This window comes from Podarcis pityusensis (genome assembly GCF_964106645.2).
Source record: "Podarcis pityusensis genome assembly, chromosome: 4".
Taxonomy (NCBI): Eukaryota; Metazoa; Chordata; class Lepidosauria; order Squamata; family Lacertidae; genus Podarcis; species Podarcis pityusensis.
This window is the reverse complement of record NC_138027.1, coordinates 28,460,205-28,481,082: the sequence shown is the minus strand read 5'-3', so window position 1 is coordinate 28,481,082 and position 20,878 is coordinate 28,460,205. Positions and strand designations below refer to the sequence as shown.

At 39.0% G+C, this 20,878-nt stretch overlaps 1 protein-coding gene across 2 annotated transcripts in view; it reads right to left on the bottom strand.

Moving 5' to 3' along the window:
* Positions 1-20,878, bottom strand: part of NBEA (neurobeachin) — a 355,514-nt gene that overhangs the window by 287,994 nt on the left and 46,642 nt on the right. For both annotated transcript variants that reach the window (XM_081004034.1, XM_081004035.1), the window contains exons 9-11: positions 20,482-20,679; positions 18,743-18,876; positions 372-480 (exon numbers count right to left, since the gene is read on the bottom strand). In XM_081004034.1, coding sequence (XP_080860160.1) covers positions 372-480; positions 18,743-18,876; positions 20,482-20,679 — 441 coding nt within the window. The remainder of the gene's footprint in view (positions 1-371; positions 481-18,742; positions 18,877-20,481; positions 20,680-20,878) is intronic.

The following is a 20,878-nucleotide window of genomic DNA, read 5'->3' as shown; positions in this document are numbered from 1 at the left end:
CCCTAAAAGCAGATTTTAAAAAATGAGAGTTATCTGCGTTCGTGCAACTGAGGATGTGTTTACACTGAGATTTTAAACAAAACCATGTTAGTTCCTCACAGATGAATTTAAGGGTTTTTTTTAGCAGCAACATTCTCACAAGACACAAAATACCATCAGCATAAAGAGACCTAAACCACATGTAACAAGATGCCAACTTGGAGTTCAAGTCTTCAGTAAGCTGATGGCTAAGTGACTAAATGTGCTCAATATATACCAGCCTAATATGAAATCATTTGCATACAACAATTATGGTGGAGTTTGTGGCGCATTTATTTAATTTCAATCTGTTCTGGGTAAAATATTATTAAAATAATATTAATACAACTTACCTTTTCAAGGAGATAGCCAATAACTAGGAATCCTTTTCCACCCAGCATTTGTTCTTGCATGGCAACTGAACTCTTAAGAAGTTCCACCAAGAAAGCCAAGAGGGTAGCACTGCATATAAAGTACAGGCACAAATTAGACTGAAAGTGTTCCAGATTTAGTTTTTAGTGCTGTTAAATCCTATAAGCAGAAAAAACCACTTGCAAATTACATTCTTCTGAATATTTTTAAATACTGACACATTACAATCATGCTCAAAACACAGAGCTCATCTGGGTCAATCCCTTATTTGTCAAGGACCGTTTGAGGTTTACATGATTAACAAATTATAGATAATCAGAAGGAAGCCTTGATAGGACTTGAGTTGACAGGACTCTGCCCGAGTGCATCATCTTGCAGGACATCCAAACAAACAAAATGTGATTGTCTAAATGCTTTTCTTTTGGATATGGAAGAGTCCTACTTATGAGTGCAAGACAACACTGTGTAATATCACGAGTAGTACTGACACATTCTAATGATGATCAAGGCTTGACAACTCAAATGATGCCAAATAAAAATCAGTACCATCCTTATAGGTAGGAAAGGAGAAACTGAAGGCCTGTCATAAAGATGAAGGAAAATCTGACAGCTTCCAAGTACTCTCTGGCTAAGTTCACATGTAATGACCATGGTTTGCATTCTCCTCCCCCATCTGCTCCAATTTCTGGTTGAGGTAAACTATAGTTTATGGTCATATCCAAATTTGCCAAAGCTCAAATTGGAAACCACATTTTGAAGTGAGATTTCAATTCTGGTTTGAAGGCAAAATACAGTTTGGACAAATCATGTTCTAGATTGTTCACATCTAATGACACAAGGCCACATCCGTATAATTAAAGCTATGGTTTTTCCCAGTAGTGATGTATGGAAGTGAGAGCTGGACCATAAAGAAGGCTGATCACCGAAGAATTGGTGCTTTTGAATTAAGGTGTTGGAGGAGACTCTTGAGAGTCCCATGGACTGCAAGAAGATCTAACCTCTCCATTCTTAAGGAAATCAGCCCTGAGTGCTCACTGGAAGGACAGATCGTGAAGCTGAGGCTCCAATACTTTGGCCACCTCATGAGAAGAGAAGACTCCCTGGAAAAGACTCTGATGTTGGGAAAGATGGAGGGCACAAGGAGAAGGGGACGACAGAGGACGAGATGGTTGGAAAGTGTTCTCGAAGCTACAAACATGAGTCTGACCAAACTGCGGGAGGCAGTGGAAGACAGGAGGGCCTGGCGTGCTCTGGTCCATGGGGTCATGAAGAGTCGAACACGACTAAACGACTAAACAACAACACATGACAAAGTCAACTGTCATTTAAAAATACCGTAGATTCTGGCATATTAGGCGACTGGCCATATTAGACAGCTGCAATTTGGGGGTTCGTCTTATAAGCCCAGTCTTTTTCCTGGCGCGGAGCCCGCCACCCACCACCCATACCCGGCGTGTAAGACGACCTCCGACTTTTAAACCTCTTTCCTGGGGTTAAAAAGTCGTCTTATACGCCGGAATCTACGGTAAATGTGACATTTCATTGTTTTAATGAATGTGGTAAGCTACACTGAGGGTATTTTTTAACAGAAAAGCCAGATATAAATATTTTAATAAAATTAAGGCTCCCTTTAAATGAGCATGTATTTAGCAAATTTCTTAATAAATGAATAAATACTAATATGAAAAAATGATCAGTTTGCTACAGGAAACAACAGGTATATCCAATGTTAGTCATACTCAGAAAACACTTGTCTACTGATTCAAATAGGTCTACTGCAAGTTTGATTTAGTTTGATATTACCCAATAATACTTCTTTAATTATCTAAATTGAGCATGCTATGTGAGCTGGATAGCTCAGTTGGTTACAGCATGGTGCTAATAAGACCAAGGTTGCAGGTTTGATCCCTGTAAGGGACAGCCGAATATTCCTGCTTTGTGGGGGGTTGGACTAGATGATCCTAAGGGTCCCTTCCAACTCTATGATTCTATGCTTAAGATACTTTCCTCTATTCTCAAAACCAAATATTGAGTAGTTGCAACAGCAGACAATTAAAACACAACCCAATTATACTGACCCACACCTCATTTATAATGATACAAAAGCTACTGACAGAAGTAATGCCACATAGTTGTTACACAAGAGCCACACCAGCATAAATATACTCAGTGATTCAAAGGCTGACTAGGTAAAGCAAAAAATCAAGCATGAGTCAATAGTGCACCAGATCTCATCTCATTCATGTGTTTGCTAAAGCAACAATGAGATACAAGCTCTTAACTGACCAATGCAAATCCCAATCACCATACAGCAAACAAATAAATAAAATTGATGGAAAGTTTCAATTCCTATTTTCCCATTCTTTGTGCCATGCTAGTACATTTGGACTAAAGACCGGGTTACTTTTATGAATATTCTGAAGAAATACCGTGTTTTAAAGGTTAACCATATTATTGTAACAAATTATCTTGCCCTTGCACAAGCAGAAGTGGACTTTTGTCACAGAGTGGTGTGTATGGGATTTCTGTCAACTTTCCATCAACAGCCCACTGCACCACATGCTCCACTATTGCAAATGGGCTGCACTGACCATAAACATCAGCTTTTGAGAGAGCACTGTGGGCTACAAAGCCCTGCTCCGTGAGTAAAAATGGAAACATTTGAGAAAATTAAAAAAATCCGACTTCCGGGTCAGCGCCATTGGTGAATGGCGGAGTTCCTCCGACTGGAGGAACGGGCTCCATGAAAACTGGGTCTTCCCACCACGGTGAAGGTGGGGACCCGCTAGAAATCCCAGGTGGAGGAAGCCTGGGAACGTGGGGTTCGGCAGGGCACCAGAAGCGCCCCCCTACTCGCAGGGAATCCCATCCAGGGGCTCCGGAGCGAAGTGGGGTGAGAAGCGCGGTGCTACGAACTGACTGCTACTTTCATGGAGTGAAGCCGCACAGCCATTGCCAGAGAGCGCTGACTTTTTCCTGTGGACAATTGGACTTAAAACAAGTACCCGTGAGTAGAAACGGAAAATTGGTTCAAGAAATTGTTTTAATTTGGTAACGAAGCGGGAAGGTGTAAACAGGAAGTCTGCCTTCCGTTTCTTTGTACATAGACTAAAGCAAAAACTTTGCAAGCTAAAGCCGGGAAGCTGTCAAAAAAGGACTAAATTTCCTTCATTTAGAACCACTGAAACCCCCCCTTGGAAGCAGGAGAAAAGGGGGGGGGACTCTGTTTAACCCTAGCAGGAGAGGGAGTGAAGAAGGATAAGTTTCCATCATCTCTAACCTGGGAACGGGGTGTCAGAGACAGAAACTGTTGCTGAGGTTCACTGACGGGGAACGTAACACTTTGACAGATAGCTAATGAAGAGAAACAAGTTGATTCTAATGTTGCCTTTCGCATCTTAAAGAAACAAAATATCTGAAAAACGTTTGAAATATCTGAAAAATTAAAGTAACTTTCCTTTGTCTTTAAAAAAAAATGGCTACAAGTAGACTGTCTCCTCTAGAGGGAGCTTGCTAAATTGTTGTTGCAGCATACTTGAGACCCAACATCTGTGTGATTAAGACTGTGGGAACAGACTTTTCTAACCTTGAATAAAGATGAGCTGGGATAAAGACTGGTTGCTTGCTCTACGCAAGACAAATGCTTTGCTGGAGCAGATGCATGAAAAGATGGACTTGATGAATGAGAAAATGGATTTGACTGTTGTGGTTAATAACATAGATACAGAAATCATCCAAGAACCAACCTATCAATCTGTACCGACTGGGCAAATGCAGTTGACAATGGAGGAGGATGTGGCTGCACCTCAAATAGTACAAATGGAGAGACCCGAGGCCCTACAGGAGCATAAGCCACTGTTATTGAAGATTGAAGCTGGAGTGGGCCAAGGGGAGTCTGGAGATGAGGAGACTTCTAGCTTTGGAGAGACTCTGAAATTTGATTTTAAACTCATTTTGGATTATATCGAGGACTGTGGGGAGTGGGACTGTGGGGAATGGGTGAGCTGGATGAAGGATGATGGAGACAATTTTGGGTTGGAATCCCCCAGAGACCTACTCCTCAATGAGAAAGGAAAGAATCTAAGACAGAGACCAACAAGAGACAAGGAAAAGGGCAAACACAAACAAGATGAAGAAGAATTGCAGAAGGGACATGGAAGAGATTTAAGGGCCTCGGAAATAAGGCTTCCAGGTTGACGGACTAGATGGAATGGACAATAAGGACAATAAGGACTGACATGACCCGAGACCAGGAAGAAGAGACGCTGGATGATGATTGGAAGAGAATTTATAATGGAAACTTTTGTATTTTAGAACCAGCTAATGAATATCAGGGAAAATGTGGAAATGAAACTATACGACTCTCGCAGAAATGATATTAGGAGTTATGTATATCTGAAATTTAAGATTTAAGCTTTAAGGCTCTTAGGGGCAAGATAAGGTTAAATAAATTAAGGTAATCTGAATAATAGAATATGGGGAAAGATGGTAAGGATTTGTTGAGTTAATTATTAGGTTAAATTGTTAAGACAAATTTTTTAACAAAAATTGAGAAAGATGGAAAGAATTTGCTGAAATAATTACTAAACTAGAATACAAAAACGGAGGTGTGAGGAGGTCAATGAAACAAGCAAATGGAAATTATGGATATGCAATTTGGGATTTGTGTTTTTTTTCTCTTTTTTCTTCTCTTTTACTTTTTTTATTGCTGTATTGTTATATTGGTTTTTACATTTTGTGCTTTACTCTTTTTTATTGTCTTCTTTTTCTTTTTTCTTTTTGTGTATTGTAGTGTTGTTTGCTATTTTTTATTTTTCTTGTAATTTTGAAATTATCAATAAATATTACTTTTAAAAAAATAAAGAGAAAATAAAAAAATCCAATGGTTTCTGGTTAAAAAATGAATGGCAGAGGTTTGTGTAGAGTGCGCAGGGGGAAGTGGCAGCTTAAAACAACACCTGAGTGCACAGAGAAGGGAGTCGGGAAAGGGGATATGCATTAGCACCTGCATTGTCCCATTCACTGATATTTCACATTGTTAAAACCGGTTTTCTTTTTCTTTCTTTTTTAAATCAACCCCTCACTGTCCCAAAGCCCTGCTTTGCTCAAACCTCTGCCATTTTAAAAACCACCATTTTCAATTCAATGTCAATCCACCCCCACTTTACTCAAACTGAGGGGCACTGAAAGGGAAAAAAGTCTCCCTCTCCCATTCCTCAGCTGCCTCATGTGAGAGAGATAAAGGATGTAGAGCTCTCAGATGTTCCATTGTACCTTCCCCCAATGTATTTCATTCTTGGTACCATGTGTTATCTTCAACATGAAGTCCCAGATTCAACAGTAATTTAGAAGAAATACTTTATTAACAAGTAAACGCCCATATATGTACTATATCCATAAACTGAACTGAACTTTCTCTAACTGAAATTAATTGAAAGCCTTGCTCTTAAGATTCTTCTTATCCTAAAGACACGGTAACATATATCAGCATGGGGTTGTGCTGCGGAACAGGAGAAAGGGGGGAGCATGGAAATGCGGGGGGTGATCTGTGCGCAAAGAAGAATTGAGAAAACTATGGAAGAGAGTGGAAGGAGGAAAGCGAGTGAGGGTCAAAAGGGTGATTAGTCATTATGATTCGTGGGAGGAGGGAGATGAAGGAGGTCACCATGGGGGTGGAGGCATGGACAAGGAGTAAAAGTGAAAATAGGAGTGCAAAGTGGCGCTGCAGATTAGAAGAGAAAAGTGGCTTCAGAAATGGGGTGGGGTGAAAAACAAACTTAGTAGTTTATGTGGTGGGAAGAGCAAGCTCCAAGGGCTTAATATGAGGAAATGGCAGAAGGCTTGGCGAGCGGGGCGAGGAGAGGGGGAGCCCCTAATATTTTACTCAATTGTTATACTTTTATACCACCTATCCAACTGTGGTCTTCAGGCAGTATACAACACATTTAATTGTGCAAACCAATAGTGCATGCCCAACTATGTCAATCCTTTATATCATATTTGTTGCTATGACATTCTCAAAATCTTCTTAATCAACACTTCTCTGCTACACATAAAACTGCATCAACCTATTTCATTATCTACACAAGATTTAAAAACAAGACACGAATCGGCTATGTAAATCTTTGTCAAGTCATAAGAGCATTAATTTGTTTATTGCATTCTCTACCATAAATGTGGAATCCCAAACTGTGTACGGAAACATAATCCATAAGAACAAGTATTAGTAGTTAATAAGGCTGCAATGCTAATTGATCAATCTGATTGATTGAATTTTGTACTCAATCAGGAATTATCAACCCATGAGTCAGTGTTAAATACATATGCACATGTAGGCACATTTGTGGCACCTGCCTTTTTGCAATGTGAAAACCCTGAAACAGCCACCAGAAGCAAAGTGGTCAGAGGTGTTTCGTACCAGCCCAATCAGTATCACTTCTAGACACAGCAGAAGTGTCTAACTGGCAATCTCATCAGCAGATTAATTTACAGTCAGGTCACTGGCACCTTATGCCAGCTCAGTCTGCATTGCCGATAACCAAAGGAGATGTGCAAGGCAGCAAAAGCAGGATGGGCACCAGCATTGAACGAACTCTTTGCAGATGCTGGTGAAGAAGGGGACCCTCAGTTTCATGGAATAGAAGGAGAGAAACCTGACAAGGGCATGCAACTCTTTGAACATGGTCCCTTGAGGATGGACAGAGAAGGAATAATCTCGGATGTATCTGGCTTTCTATTGTTGGGACGCTAAATCAAGTGTAACTCTGTTGTGAGCCAGTTTATATGTTCTTTAAAAGCTACAACGGTCAACAATAAAACCTCTATGTACAGGTGCAGCACCTCTTAATAACATTCACATATACAAGTTCATGAAAACTTGTAAATCAAACTAATGGACTAACTCAAGAGAATCAATTAAAATTTCCTTAATCAATAAACAGTCCTGTAAAACAAACATTTAAAGCTGAGAAACACAAATTAAAGTGAAGGCAGAGAATTGTCTTGATGGATCTGACTAAGGTGCATTCTAGTCCTGCCCATTCTGGTACAGAGCATACCCTATTCATCTCCCGCATAGGGTACTCCAAATATACTGTTCAGAACATGGATTCAAATTTTTTTTTGTCAGAACTAATAGTGGCTGATTGAAGAATCTACCATCAATGACTCATCTTTTTAAAAAAAGTCAGAGTGAATTTCATAAGTTATTTATGCATTGCACGAAATATCAAAAGCTGTTATAAAATAGAGGAAATATTTATGTACATATGTATTAATAATTTTATAGCTTTACATCACATAGAGATTTTCTCCTACACCGTCAAAATCAGAAACAACTTTGCTGGAGATTGGGAGATGGCACATGCAATCTACCTCCACATTCTATCGAAATGTCATAATATTCAAATATTGAGATACAGCAAACAAATAACAGGTTATGTGTTACCAATGGATCCAGTAAATATACTTTTATATTACTTGAAGGGAGGTGATGAAAATGTGGACCTTGAAATGGTTTCTATTCTTTTGATCCCAGCAAAAATGTCAAAAGCCATTTCATTGGGGAGAAATGGTTCTTCTTCCTTACTGATTTTTGTTAGAGTTTGGAATACTACTGTTATAAATAAAATTATACCCACACTGGAGGAAATATAATGTTTGAGAATAAGTTTGTAAAGAATTGGCATATATATCTATCTCCATCTCCATCTCTCTCTCTCTCTCTCTCTCTCTCTCTTTAGGGAATGACATGTTCACTTTTTTCTCTGGTTTAAAGCTAAAGATTGCTTCTCTTCTCTTTTATTTATTTTTCTTTTAGTAATTGTTATCAAATTAATTTTTTTTCTTCATATTTCTCTCCTTATATTTGTACAGTTTATATTAAACTGTCATTTTTTAAAAACCTGGAAAACCTTAACATCTTGATATACCAAAATAAAAGTGAAGTGCCCTTCAGACCTAATTGATTTATCTGAAATATGTCAAAATGAAGCATATAGTATTATTTTTCCATCTCCAAGGACCCCTAATAAAATAATATCAATTCATATTCAACTTTAGTTCAGATTCATTACCATTTAGCGCTGAACAGAGTAAAGATGTGTTTATAAAAAATAATAGATGAAAACTGGGGGAAAGGGGAGGAGTTCTACAAAGAAATGAAAAGCAAAAGCAAGTAACACCTGAAACCATCTAAGGATGATAATCCAACAATGAGGCCACAACTATTCAGAAACACCAGTGGAAGCCCAGCCCTGACCTTGCCTCCACTTTAACCCAAAAAGCAGAAGCAGGACTGGGAGGCTGCTCTCATGCCTCCATTCTGCTGGGTAAACTGCTCCTATAAGCTGCCTTATAATCATCGGTTCCATTCAGACAACTGCCTGTTGTTGACAATATGCCTGAGGTGCATTTTTTTTGTGGAAAAGTTTTTGAGGTTGTAGTTTTTTTTAAGCAAAGCATTTATTATGAATCCTAACTGCCTATTACAGCTTTTTACAAAAAACAACAACACCCCAAAGGCTTCATCATAAATTCTAAGTGGCTATTAACAATTGTCCAAAATGTCTTCACAAAGTTACATGACCTCCGCCCCCCATGAAAACAGGTGTCTTTATGTTTATTTACATTATATTTATTTATTTGTTGCACTGATAGCCCACCTTCTCCTCTAAGGAGCTCAAGGTGGTATATATGGCTCTTCCCCTCCTCAAGTAATCCCCACAGCAACCCTGTGAGGTAGGTTAGGCTGAGTGGAAGTGAATGGCGCACTGGTCCATCTAGCTCAATAATGACTACTCTAGGCTGCCAGAAGCTTTCCGAGATTTCAGAAATAAGTGTTTCCAAGCCCTGCCTGGAAATACTGGGGTTGGACCCAAGCTCCTTCACATAGCAGGTGCTTTACAACTGAGGTCTGGCCCTCTATCTAGGACTTATTCCTGGATATATGTACTTTATAATGCTTGAAGAAAATGGTTTCTCCTGAGTGACACTAATGCTATCCTAGTACTTACTAGCAAGTGAAACTTTCTGCAAAACACTAGTCAAGTAGGATCTGACTAGTGTTCTAGGAGAGCCATACATCAAAATGCTGGTCCTGCACTATATAAAATCCTACTAATTTTCTTACAAGTATTTATACCCCACTCTTCAATTCTAAAATGGCTCCCAGCACAACTTAATACTTACTATGTTGGCCATGTCAAGCAAAATAGCTTTCATGATTGCAATACCTAATTTATTCCATGAATAGCTTTTGAAATATTGAACAGAGGAGGAACATTCGTAAGAAAGTCATCTTCCAAGATGAACATTTTTTCCCCAAACAGAATTTAACTTACCAGAAACTAAACTGCATCGGACTGCTGCAGGGTTCACATTAAACTTGCAAAATTCTGTGCACTGCCATACAAAATTTCTCTCCATTGTTTCCTATTTCCAACTCCCCTAGATACAAAGGCAAATATAAAGGATACTTCAGCCCAATCCTATATCTCCTCTATACCATGTCCTATCTAGAACACAATAGTATATCTGTAAAGATAATATATGAGCAAAACAATGGTCGATATACAAATTTATCAATAATTGTGAAAGGCAAACCATCTCCACAGCCCACCCCACAGTTTGTCCAGTAATTAGTTGGATTGTTGAAGTACTTGCACAATTTGAAGAAAAATTGAAATTCTCCCTTTCAGTCCCCTACAAAGCAAACTTGACCTTGTGCCGTGGCAAAGACAGGCAACAGGAAGGACTACTGATAACTAGGGAACGGGAAGAAATTCCATTCAGTTCACATTTCAAGGAGAACCTACCTAATTTGCACTTTCCAAAACAGTAAGTACAGGAACCAAAACAGAGCCATCCTTCAAAATTTGCCTGCATCTGAATTCTGTGATACAGTTCTTCAGTCAAGTAATGTGTACAAAAAGGTATTTGCAAGGGTGAAGTGTGCATAAAAATAGATATATTAAGTGAAAATATTAGGATGAATTTGTTTGCAAAAATTGGCATATTTGCAAAATTTCATAGAAAAATGTTTATATTAGGAGAGATTTGCACTGTAAAGCTGGTTATTTTTATGAGGTTTTTTGTTTTGTTTTTTAAATCGCAAACTGATGTGGGAATGTGGAGAACTGAACTTAAGCTTGGAAAAATGAGAAACTGAGATAAACGATAAACCAAAATGGATAGATTCACCCATCCCTACCGACAACAGGAGAGGTCTTGGAGGACTCACTTAAACACTGATGCTCCTGAGTTTGTCTAGGATTATCTATGCCTGAAAGGAGGAGACCTCTATCACTTGTTAGTCTCTGCCATAAGTTCTTATGTTCTCTGTAAAGGTAATTTTGCTTGGAAAGCAAGGGACTAGCAAAGAAGGCTCCCTGTCAACAGTGACGTAGTGTGACAGTGTTTCAAGTATCATATTTACTTTGTACTTAGTTAAGTCCCTGGGCAAGTCCCTAGTCTCCATCAGTTCAACATTCTCCTTTCAATGTTGCCTAGCAAATGCCTCCTGAAAGTTTGCAAGCAGTGCATGCTGACAAGAGTGATCAAGTGCTGCTTGTTCCCAGCAGCTGTTATTCAGATGTATACTGTCTCTATAATTGCTGGTAGGGGAGTAGAGATGAAATGGAGAATGTAGGAGGAGTTTTGAGTGGGTAGTGATGAGGGAACATGTTGCAAGAATGACAGAAGAGGGGCTGGAATGGAATACTCAATTTTAGAGGCACATTCCATCAATGATTTTATCTAGGCAACTAACACACAACTGCTGATTCCAAAATGGACTGCCATTGCAAGATTGGAGTTTTACTAAAATCACTATCAGTCTGCTAAGTCAGTATGAAATACAGGACAGAATGTCTACAAGCATATCAATTTGCAAAATCCTCCATATTTTCAAAGAGGTATGTGTTTCAGAGAGGTATGTTCACACCCACTTACTGGATCATCACCTTGTCATGGTGAGTGGGCCCTTGTGAGCGAAGCCATAAATGTAGTATAAACACTGACAACTGGGAAACACTGGCCTTTACCAAAGGTGTCATGGGCTTTGAAGACACTAGAACTCAGGACGCAAGGGAGAAACGTGCTAAGAGGAAGGCACGCTTGGCAAATCCACACCGTGATCAACTCCCACCCAGAAACCAATGTCCCCACTGTGGAAGGACGTGTGGATCCAGAATTGGTCTCCACAGTCACTTACGGACTCATTGTTAAAACCATGTTTATGGAAGACAATCTTACTCGGCTACGAGTGATTGCCAAAAAAGAGAAGAAGAAGAGTATGTTCACATTTTTCCTTGGGCGAGAAAGCCTCTCCTCTTCCCAGAGGGGAGGCGTTGTGAGTGGGAACCATTCCCGCGTTGGCAGGGGGGCATGTTCGGCCCCCTGCATCATCTCCCCGGCTGCCACCCCACCCTGCAGCGGGCCAGCCAATAGGCTTGGCCTGGGGGCGGGGTTTAGCCACATTCAAGCAGCCACGGCAGCCTCCGCACCTCATTCTGCTTCCTGGAAGAGTCCTCGACTCACAACAAATGTTGTTACAAATTATACTGTTTAGTTGTCAACAAAAAGTATATTTAACCTTCTTTGGCAGGAACAGTTATTGGGGGAAATAACAATTTGGACACAGTTCAAGATGAATTCTTACAGCACTCACCAATGTTACATTGTTTTTTTAAAAAAGCAGCATAAAGTGGTCCTTAGTAATTTGCTAGCTCATTACAAAAACAAAAATTCAGAACTAGGAACAGTTCTGCCCAGGGCTTAACAAGGATCTTTTGGTACCTGAGGCAGAATTTCCAAATGTCACAGTAACCATAACTAACTAACTACTTACACTTTAATGAAGTCCTAAATCTACTGCCATGTTCTACCTATGGAGCTGTCCCTAATTGTAATAGACTCCTAGTTAATTAGGACAACAAAATAATAATAGTTTAGGGAGACAACCTTTGACTTTACATTTCTGTTACATAAATCCAACTCTATAGTAAGAAAGTGATTTTGAAATCTGATCGCAATCTATACTATATGTAAACAACATATTGGAAAATACGCCAAATAGTATGAATAAAATATCTAGTTGAAGAAATTCTGGATTTTAATCGGCAGTTCTTCTGATGCACTTTGTTAAGACCACTAGACTGATAGTTATGATTCTAGTATACAGCAATGATTCCGTTACAAAACATTAGTGATAAACATTGAGCTCCAATGCAGCACAAACTGGCATCTATCTGCTTTTGCAATGTGGTGCCCCTTGCAATTTGACCATCATAATAATACATTGAGGGCATCTTTTGTTCTTATTCTTTCCCTACAAATTTGGGGTGATATACAACATTACTCATAGTCAGTATAAACCCATGGAAATCAGCATGATTGATTTCAGCATGACTAACAATGCAATGCACTCAGAAGTAAACCTTATTTAATATGATGGCCTTATTTTGAAGTAAATGGGATTAGGATTATAACCTTAGCTGGAACTCTTTTTTGGCATTAAGTGGTATATGAATTAGTAAATCATCGTCCCTCCAACACTCAGAGAAGTAAAATAACAATTATTCAAGACCTGAAAAACTACAGCAACATTCCAAATAAATTAATACTATGTTGGTATTTGGTATATTTGATATCTCAGACTCATACATAAATAGCAAATGTCAAAACACTGTAGTCGCCTAGTAAAGATTCCAACACTGGTCATCTATTATTAATCAAAAGTGGATCATTTGGAAAAGAAATCTAATGACCCCCACCATTCCTCTCAGAATTTGAATTTTAAAATGTTCCAAGTCCCACCCCACCCCTTAGCTGCCGTCTCTGAACTGATACATATTTGAAGGCTAGGTTATTTTAGTTATGACTGTTTACCTGTACTTGGAAAACAACCTATTCAACCTAATTTGCTAATCCTCTCTTATAAACAGCAAATGCTGCCTAACCCTTCTAGCTCTGAGATTAATCAAACAATTAGAAACCCCTAGGCCAGTGGCCTAGTGGATCTCCTTGAACAAATAATTCTAAAGACTAAAAGCAGCAAATGAGAGGCCCCTATCATTTGCGGCTGCCAACGAAACGGCAGATGATCTCTAAATGATCAATGAGAGTACACAGGCTTATGTGATAGGAAGCGGCCAGTATATCAACAATTTCAAACACCAGTTCATAACTTTCATGGCTTCTCTAGTCTGAGATGGAAAGGAGAGAAACAGTTGGGTAATATCAGCATACTGATCACATCAGACTCCAAATGTCCAGATAATCTACTTGAGAAGTTTCATGCAGATATTTTAAAAATATCTATCTCCCAATGAAACCCTGTGTCATGCCATAAAGCCAGAGATCTTGGTGTCAAGCAGCAGTTTTTGGAACCTATATTTGAAGTATGTTTAGGCCACCATAACAGTACCCCCAAGCCCCAGACACACAGTGGAGAATGATACTACTAGTGATTGAATCAAAAACCACTGATAGATTCAGAAGAATCAATAGGTAAAAGTAAAAAGGTAAAGGACACCTGGATGGTTAAGTCCAGTCAAAGTTGACTATGGGGTTGCAGCACTCATCTCGCTTCAGGGCGAGGGAGCTGGCATTTGTCCACAGGCAGCTTTCCGGGTCATGTGGCCAGCATGACTAAACCACTTCTGGCGCAACGGAACACTGTGACAGAAACCAGAATGCACGGAAACGCCATTTACCTTCCTGCCACAGTGGTACCTATTTAGCTACTTGCATTCGTGTACTTTCTAACTGCTAAGTTGGCAGGAGCTGGGACAGAGCAACGGGAGCTCACCCTGTCGTGGGGACTCGAACCACTGACCTTCTGATTGGCAAGCCCAAGAGGCTCAGTGGTTTAGACCACAGTGCCACCTGCATCCCTTAGAACCAACAGGAAAATAGTCCCATTCAAAGCGTAAATATTTCAAATCTAGCATAGTTTCAAACCCGGCCACCAAACAGACTGAAATGAACCTAGAAAATCTGTATCAACCTAAAACCTTGAGATACTACAGTGGTGCCCCGCAAGATGAATGCCTCGCAAGACGGAAAACCCGCTAGAGAGGGTTTTCCGTTTTGGAGGTGCTTCGCAAAACGAATTTCCTATGTGCTTGCTTCGCAAGACGAAAATGTCTTGCGAGTTCCTGCGGGGTTTTTTCCCTCCCCCCCCCTTTTTCCCAAGCCGCTAAACCGCTGATCAGCTAAGCCGCTTATCAGCTGATCGTTAAGCCGCTTAACAGCTGATCGCTAAGCCGCTTATCAGCTGATCCGCTAAGCCCGCTAAGCCGCTAATACTGTAGCGCTAATCCGCTAAACCGCTAATGGGCTTGCTTCGCAAGACGAAAAAACCCGCAAGACGAAGAGACTCGCGGAACGGATTCTTTTCGTCTTGCGAGGCACCACTGTACCTTTATCAAACTCTAATGCTTTTCTTTTCACTCCAAATTATTGAGCAATTGGTCTATGAATAGCTTCAAAAATAATATGGAATTTTCACATGACATCAAACCAACCATATATTTTTAAAATAGAATTTCTCGATCATGGGAACACTGCAGACATAGTATATCACTATGTTAGCAAAGAATTTGACAAACGTTCCTATGTCCCTTGCTGACAAGCTGGTAAACGCAAGCGAGATACTACTACTGCTAGGTGAACAGTCAACTAGTTGAACAGCTGTATACAACAACTGTGTATTAATAGTTCAGCATCATCCTAGATGGAAATATCAAGTGGAGTGCCACAAGAATCTGCCTTAGGCCCTGTGCTGTTCAACATCTTTAAAAATTACTTCTACAAAGAAGCCAATGGGATCCTTATCAAATCTGCAAATGATACAAAGCTACAAATGATACAAACACCATAAAAGAAAGAATCAAGAGGGTATGGACATGTAAGGTGGACACGTAAGGTGAAATTCAACAAAGAAAAATGTAAAGTCTTGCATTTAGATATCAAGAATCAAAGTCACAAATGTATGATGGGGAGGTAAAGGTAAAATGTAATGGCGAAGATCAAGTTTGGCATCAGTGAATGTGGAAGTATCTAGGTGTCCTAGTTGATCATAATTGTCACAAGACAGTAATATGAAGCAGGTGCTTAAAAATGAATGCAAAGTAAGGCTGCATTGACAGGAGCACAGTGTCCTAATCACAATTAAAAACACCTCAGTGATTTGGAATCTAAGTAAACTAATCATGCTAAGAAACGCTGTGAAAATAAAAATGAGCTTTGGACTGTTTCTAACCACCAAGCGCAGCTATCTCTAAACAGAAGCCAGACGTAAGAGATGGGCTCCTCAAGACATGGCCAGAGCACTTAGTGCAATTTCACCCATTTTTCTAAATTAAACCAACAGTGAGAGGTCTAGAAACCAATGATTTAAGGAGTTGGGTATGTTTCACCAGGACAGAAGAATATTAAAGGTACAGAAGTCTTCAAATATCTGAAGAGCTGTCACACAAAAGATGGAACAGAGTTGTTCTCTCTTGTTCCAGAGGGTAGGGCTAGAACCTCTGGATGGAAATTACAGGGAAGATTTCAGCTGTCTTAACAGATCTGCCAAAGTTATCAAGGAATGCCTCAAACGGGAAAGAGTGAGCACAATCAAAAATTCAAAGGACCATAAAGAGATTGAAAAAATAGGGGATGCAGGATTATGAGATAGCATACCATGTCAGGGTCCACTGAACTAATTTTTTGCAGTTGCTAAAGATCTTGTCCATATAAAAGTCTGAATGTTTTCATACTTACTAATGAGTACACCCCACTGAACATAGTAGAACTTTTGAATAAATGTTCACAGGATTGTACTATTTATAATATAAATACTCTAGTCTATTAGTTTCCTTAGCAGTTCTGCACCATTATGTCTCCCGCTTCTCTTATTAATATATTTTCAATAATTTTGGAAGGAAAAATTCACATCTCTAACTTCTTTTACTATTTCAAAGGATAATCTGTTTCTTCAGTTCTATGGTTATAGCACACAATCTCCTAAAAGCACTTTTGTTAGGGAGAAAATATTGTAGCATTTCAAAAGCACTCTAATTAAAGGAATGTATTTGGTGTAGAAATCTCTCAAACAGGTATCCGTATCATTCATTTACCCCATCCCTTCTGGAGAGCGTAATTTGCCCCAGGGTGCTATAAAATCATCCCAACACAGGAAAGCATGTGACAACAACTGTTCCTTTTAAGAACCTTTATTTCTGTGAATATATGCATATATGCATTTGTACTGTACCGCTTGGGTGGTTCCACCCACCTTTGGCTATAACCTGCACTTGGTTGCCTAATAAATTTGTTGTGTCCCAGCTTCTCTCTCAGCCCTGGAGCTTTGAGCACCCAATAACTGCAGAGGCAAAGTATGTTTCTTCCTTCCTGCTCCAGCTCAGAACTGGATGTATGTCAGTTTGTATCCACAGTACAAACACCCAAAGAAATACAGAGTTAAAGCCCTCAGTGCACTTCCTCTACCTCCCAGCTGGACACAGGGCTTGTTTTTGTGCTGCCCAGAATATCATCCTACCCAGTTCTCACACAATGAGATTGCACTATGTTTCAGATGTGCATCATAGTGGACATGGTTTTAGATGACCAGCCCAAATGTGTAGACTCCTGGTAAATCTCTCTAAATCAATGGGACAGAATTAAGTTGATGTTTAACTTAGGCTGACTCACACCCAAAACAGGTACAAAATCTTCTCTTCAGTAGATTTACAGTCAAAAGTGTTGGTGTCCTGAGTGCAGGTAACATAAGGTTAAGTTGATCTCGAAAAGATCCATACATTTTGTGAATACTTTCAAATGCCTGATTATTGCAAAGCAAACTTTTTAAAGCAAATCACCCCAAAGAAAGGAAAGAAGACCCAATTGCTCCATATATTTAGTCTTTTCTCCTAAAGGTTCAGGTTTCTATGCTTTTTGCTTCACACCTTGGCAGTGCTTTTACTCAACTCACTGAAGCAGTAGCAGCAGACTGAATAAGACACCTTCTCTTTTCACACTGTTCTCTTCAGCCTTGAGGGAAGAGAGATACCAATTTTGAAGGTGGCTAACACACTCATTCTGTGAAAGTATCAGCATTAGGTACTTGGTAACTGAATGGAGAGACTCAAGAGATTTTCCAGTATTGGTTCTCTCTCTCCAAGGTCAATAAATATGAAGAGATGAAAGGAACAGCTGTAATGATCTGTCAGGCATGGAAGTGGATGGCTTAGCAGCCACCTTCCTTCAAGCCGATCCATGTTCAACTAATGGGAGGCAAAACAGAATCAACTAGAATCTCTTCTTCCCAATAAATCAAAGCTATAATGAAATGGAAGAAAGAGCTGGAGGCTTCAGACTTTAAACCAGATCTCCGCTCTTTCATTTTCTGGGAAAGATGATTGGTAGTAGATGCTCAAGTGAACTACTGGACTAGAGCGGCATTTTCCTCTAGCCTTTTGTACTTCTTTATCATCATCCGAGTGCATGTGAGTATTTACTTCCTGCAAGTTCAAACTAGACAACAAAAATGGAACATTTAGCAAACCTTGCTAGCAGCTAAAGGCTAAACTTCCTTTGTCTTTTAAAAATGATGGACACCATTTTCACAATCCAAAATACTACAAAGGGAGGCAATTCTACTGCTATCAATACCCATTTGTTTGACTTTGAGAATCTTTATGCACACCAAGGCTCAGCTAGAATTTTATTTAACAATTCTGAGGAGTACTGAGCAATACACTTGCTGGTGTTAATACTGTGGTAAAATATCAAACTTAGCAAATGTTGGTGTTACTACATTAAACACTAATTAACAAGTCAGCTGAGTGCTACTTAGTGAGATCAACAAATTTTATTCACAATTCTTGAGAAAATATTTAGCAGTCAATATGACAAATGCACAAAACAAGTACTCCATTTTTGCATTCACCAGTAGTTCTTAAAAACCACGCTATGCCCTGACAAGAACAAATCTTCTATCTACTATTTAGTGACAGATGTTGGCATTTACAGAGCAAAATAGGCAATGTCTAAAGATTTAATTATTCACAATTCTGGAGTTATCAGAAGGATTTATGCAGATTTTTTTAAAAAATAGCCCATACACATATAAGTTGATAAAAATTTCTTTAAACTTCACGCTCTTCCCCTCACCCCAACCCTTTCCTTAGATTTTATGGTGACAAACTGCTCATCACAGATCACAGTATAAATTATATGGGGAAACAGAGTTGGAAGAAACATAGTAGAGTGGGAAGAGAGACTCCAGCACATTCATTAGATATAATACAAAAATTACCTCAGTCTCAGAATATAGGCTTTGCTGATAACAAATTAAACTTACCAGACTGTTGTTTCCACCTGACTGTCATGTAACTGCCGATTGTCTAACTGAGCAAAGAGAGGGAAAAGAACTTGGATTCCTCCTATTGAATGAATTGCACTGTGAATCGAATGCGTCACAATTGCTTTCACATCCTACATTAAAAAAAGGAAAGAAAACTCAGTTACATTTGAAACTAATCTTCATGTCACTATAGCACTAATACCACTATTTTTATATATGATAATATGTTGATTCACACATTACCTCCTTCCCACAAATAACATTTGTATGATTGGCATCTAACCTATCCACAAACAAATCAGGATGAATACTCAGTAAAGAGGTTGCCTGGAAGAAACTTCTGTTCAATTTACAGTCATACCTCGGGTTGGAAACGTGATCTGTGCGGGAGGCACGTTCTCAACCCGCAGCATTCATAACCCGCAGCGCTGCGTCTGCGCACGCACGTGACACAATTCAGCGCTTCTGCGCATGTGCGTGATGTCATTTTGTGCTTCTGAGCTTACACGAGAACCAAAACCCGGAAGTAACCTGTTCTGGTATTTCCGGGTTCAGTGCAGTCTGCAACCCGAAAACGAAAGTGTTTGCAACCTGAGGTATGACTGCATTTAAAGGGGAGAGATTTAATCATATATTATGTTCACTGTGTCCTTTGAGACATTGAGATATATATATATATATATATATATATATATATATATATATGATTCAAAATACACAATTAAGATTATCATTTTATGAACAACATTACAACATTAGTTAATAGCAAAAATATATTCAATGAATAATTATTCAGATTTAATAAAACATGTATGTAATCTAATCATAGTAATATTTACTAATTTAAAAACAAGAAATTGCCTAACAGCAAATGCTTAATGGAAACCAGGATCAGCACCACACAAAGGCTACACTGAAAGCCTTTTATTTCATAACATTTTATTTATTTATTTTATAAAAGTTATATACCTCATACCTCTTCATACAAACTTGAAATGACACAAAGGAGGTTGGTGGTGATCTGATCCTTGCTATTTGAGAACCTAACACATGGTCACTAAAGTATTTGAGATACATGGTTTTGTATGGTTATATACCGTATTTACTTGAATCCAGTGCTCACCTTTTTTTGGCCAAATTATGTTGTGAAAATTAAGGTGTGCATTAGATTTGATGGCACATTTACATTCACCAGCAAATTCTTTTTTTGGTTTCAAGGTTCTGAAAATTGAGGTTTGCATGAGATTTGATGGCGCATTGTTATTGTTTAGTCGTTTAGTCGTGTCCGACTCTTCGTGACCCCATGGACCAGAGCATGCCAGGCACTTCTGTCTTCCACTGCTTCCCGCATTAGATGGCGCATTAGACTCAAGTAAATACGGTAATGCAAGACTACATGGTTTCACCCCGATGAAGTATCACATTGTGTGTTACTTCACTAGAATATAACAGCAAAAGCTTTTTACTGAAACATATATACAGAGCTGGCACTTTTTATTTAAAATATTATTTAAATCATTCTCTGCCACTGAAATATGGCCCCCTCGCCTCTACCATACTGTGTTCAGGATATGACTGCAAAATCTAGGACAATCTATTCAGAGGTTATGAGGGTTAAACAGAAAGAGAAACCAAACTGTACAAACAGTTCACAGAAAATGTTCACTTAAAACTTGGCAGTCTTTACCACTTAATGGGTTATTAATTAAACATGGAAACAATCAATTTACACGAACCTGAAGCATAAGAGCATGTGGGGAGTGTACAAAAATGGAAGGATTTTCCTTTGGTGAGGATTCAAGGCATAACTGAGCATCAGTAGCCTTAGCGTTGTAGGTGAAGGCAATACTGCTTGCAAGTTTCCCATCATATAGAACCTGCTTGTGATGCTCAGCAAGATGGATATCACTCTCAGATTTAAATTTGAAAGTACTCTGGGGATGAAAGTAATAATTTTAAAGCAGAAAATTATTGTCAAAATTACAGAATGTAGTTCTTACATAATGTGGGAGAAAAAGCAGTAATGATATTCTCAATCATCAAGTTTCAATCACTAAATCAGAATAAATTATACATGTTCCAGTTAAATATTTATTACATAGAATCACAGAATCTTAGAGTTGGAAGGAACCC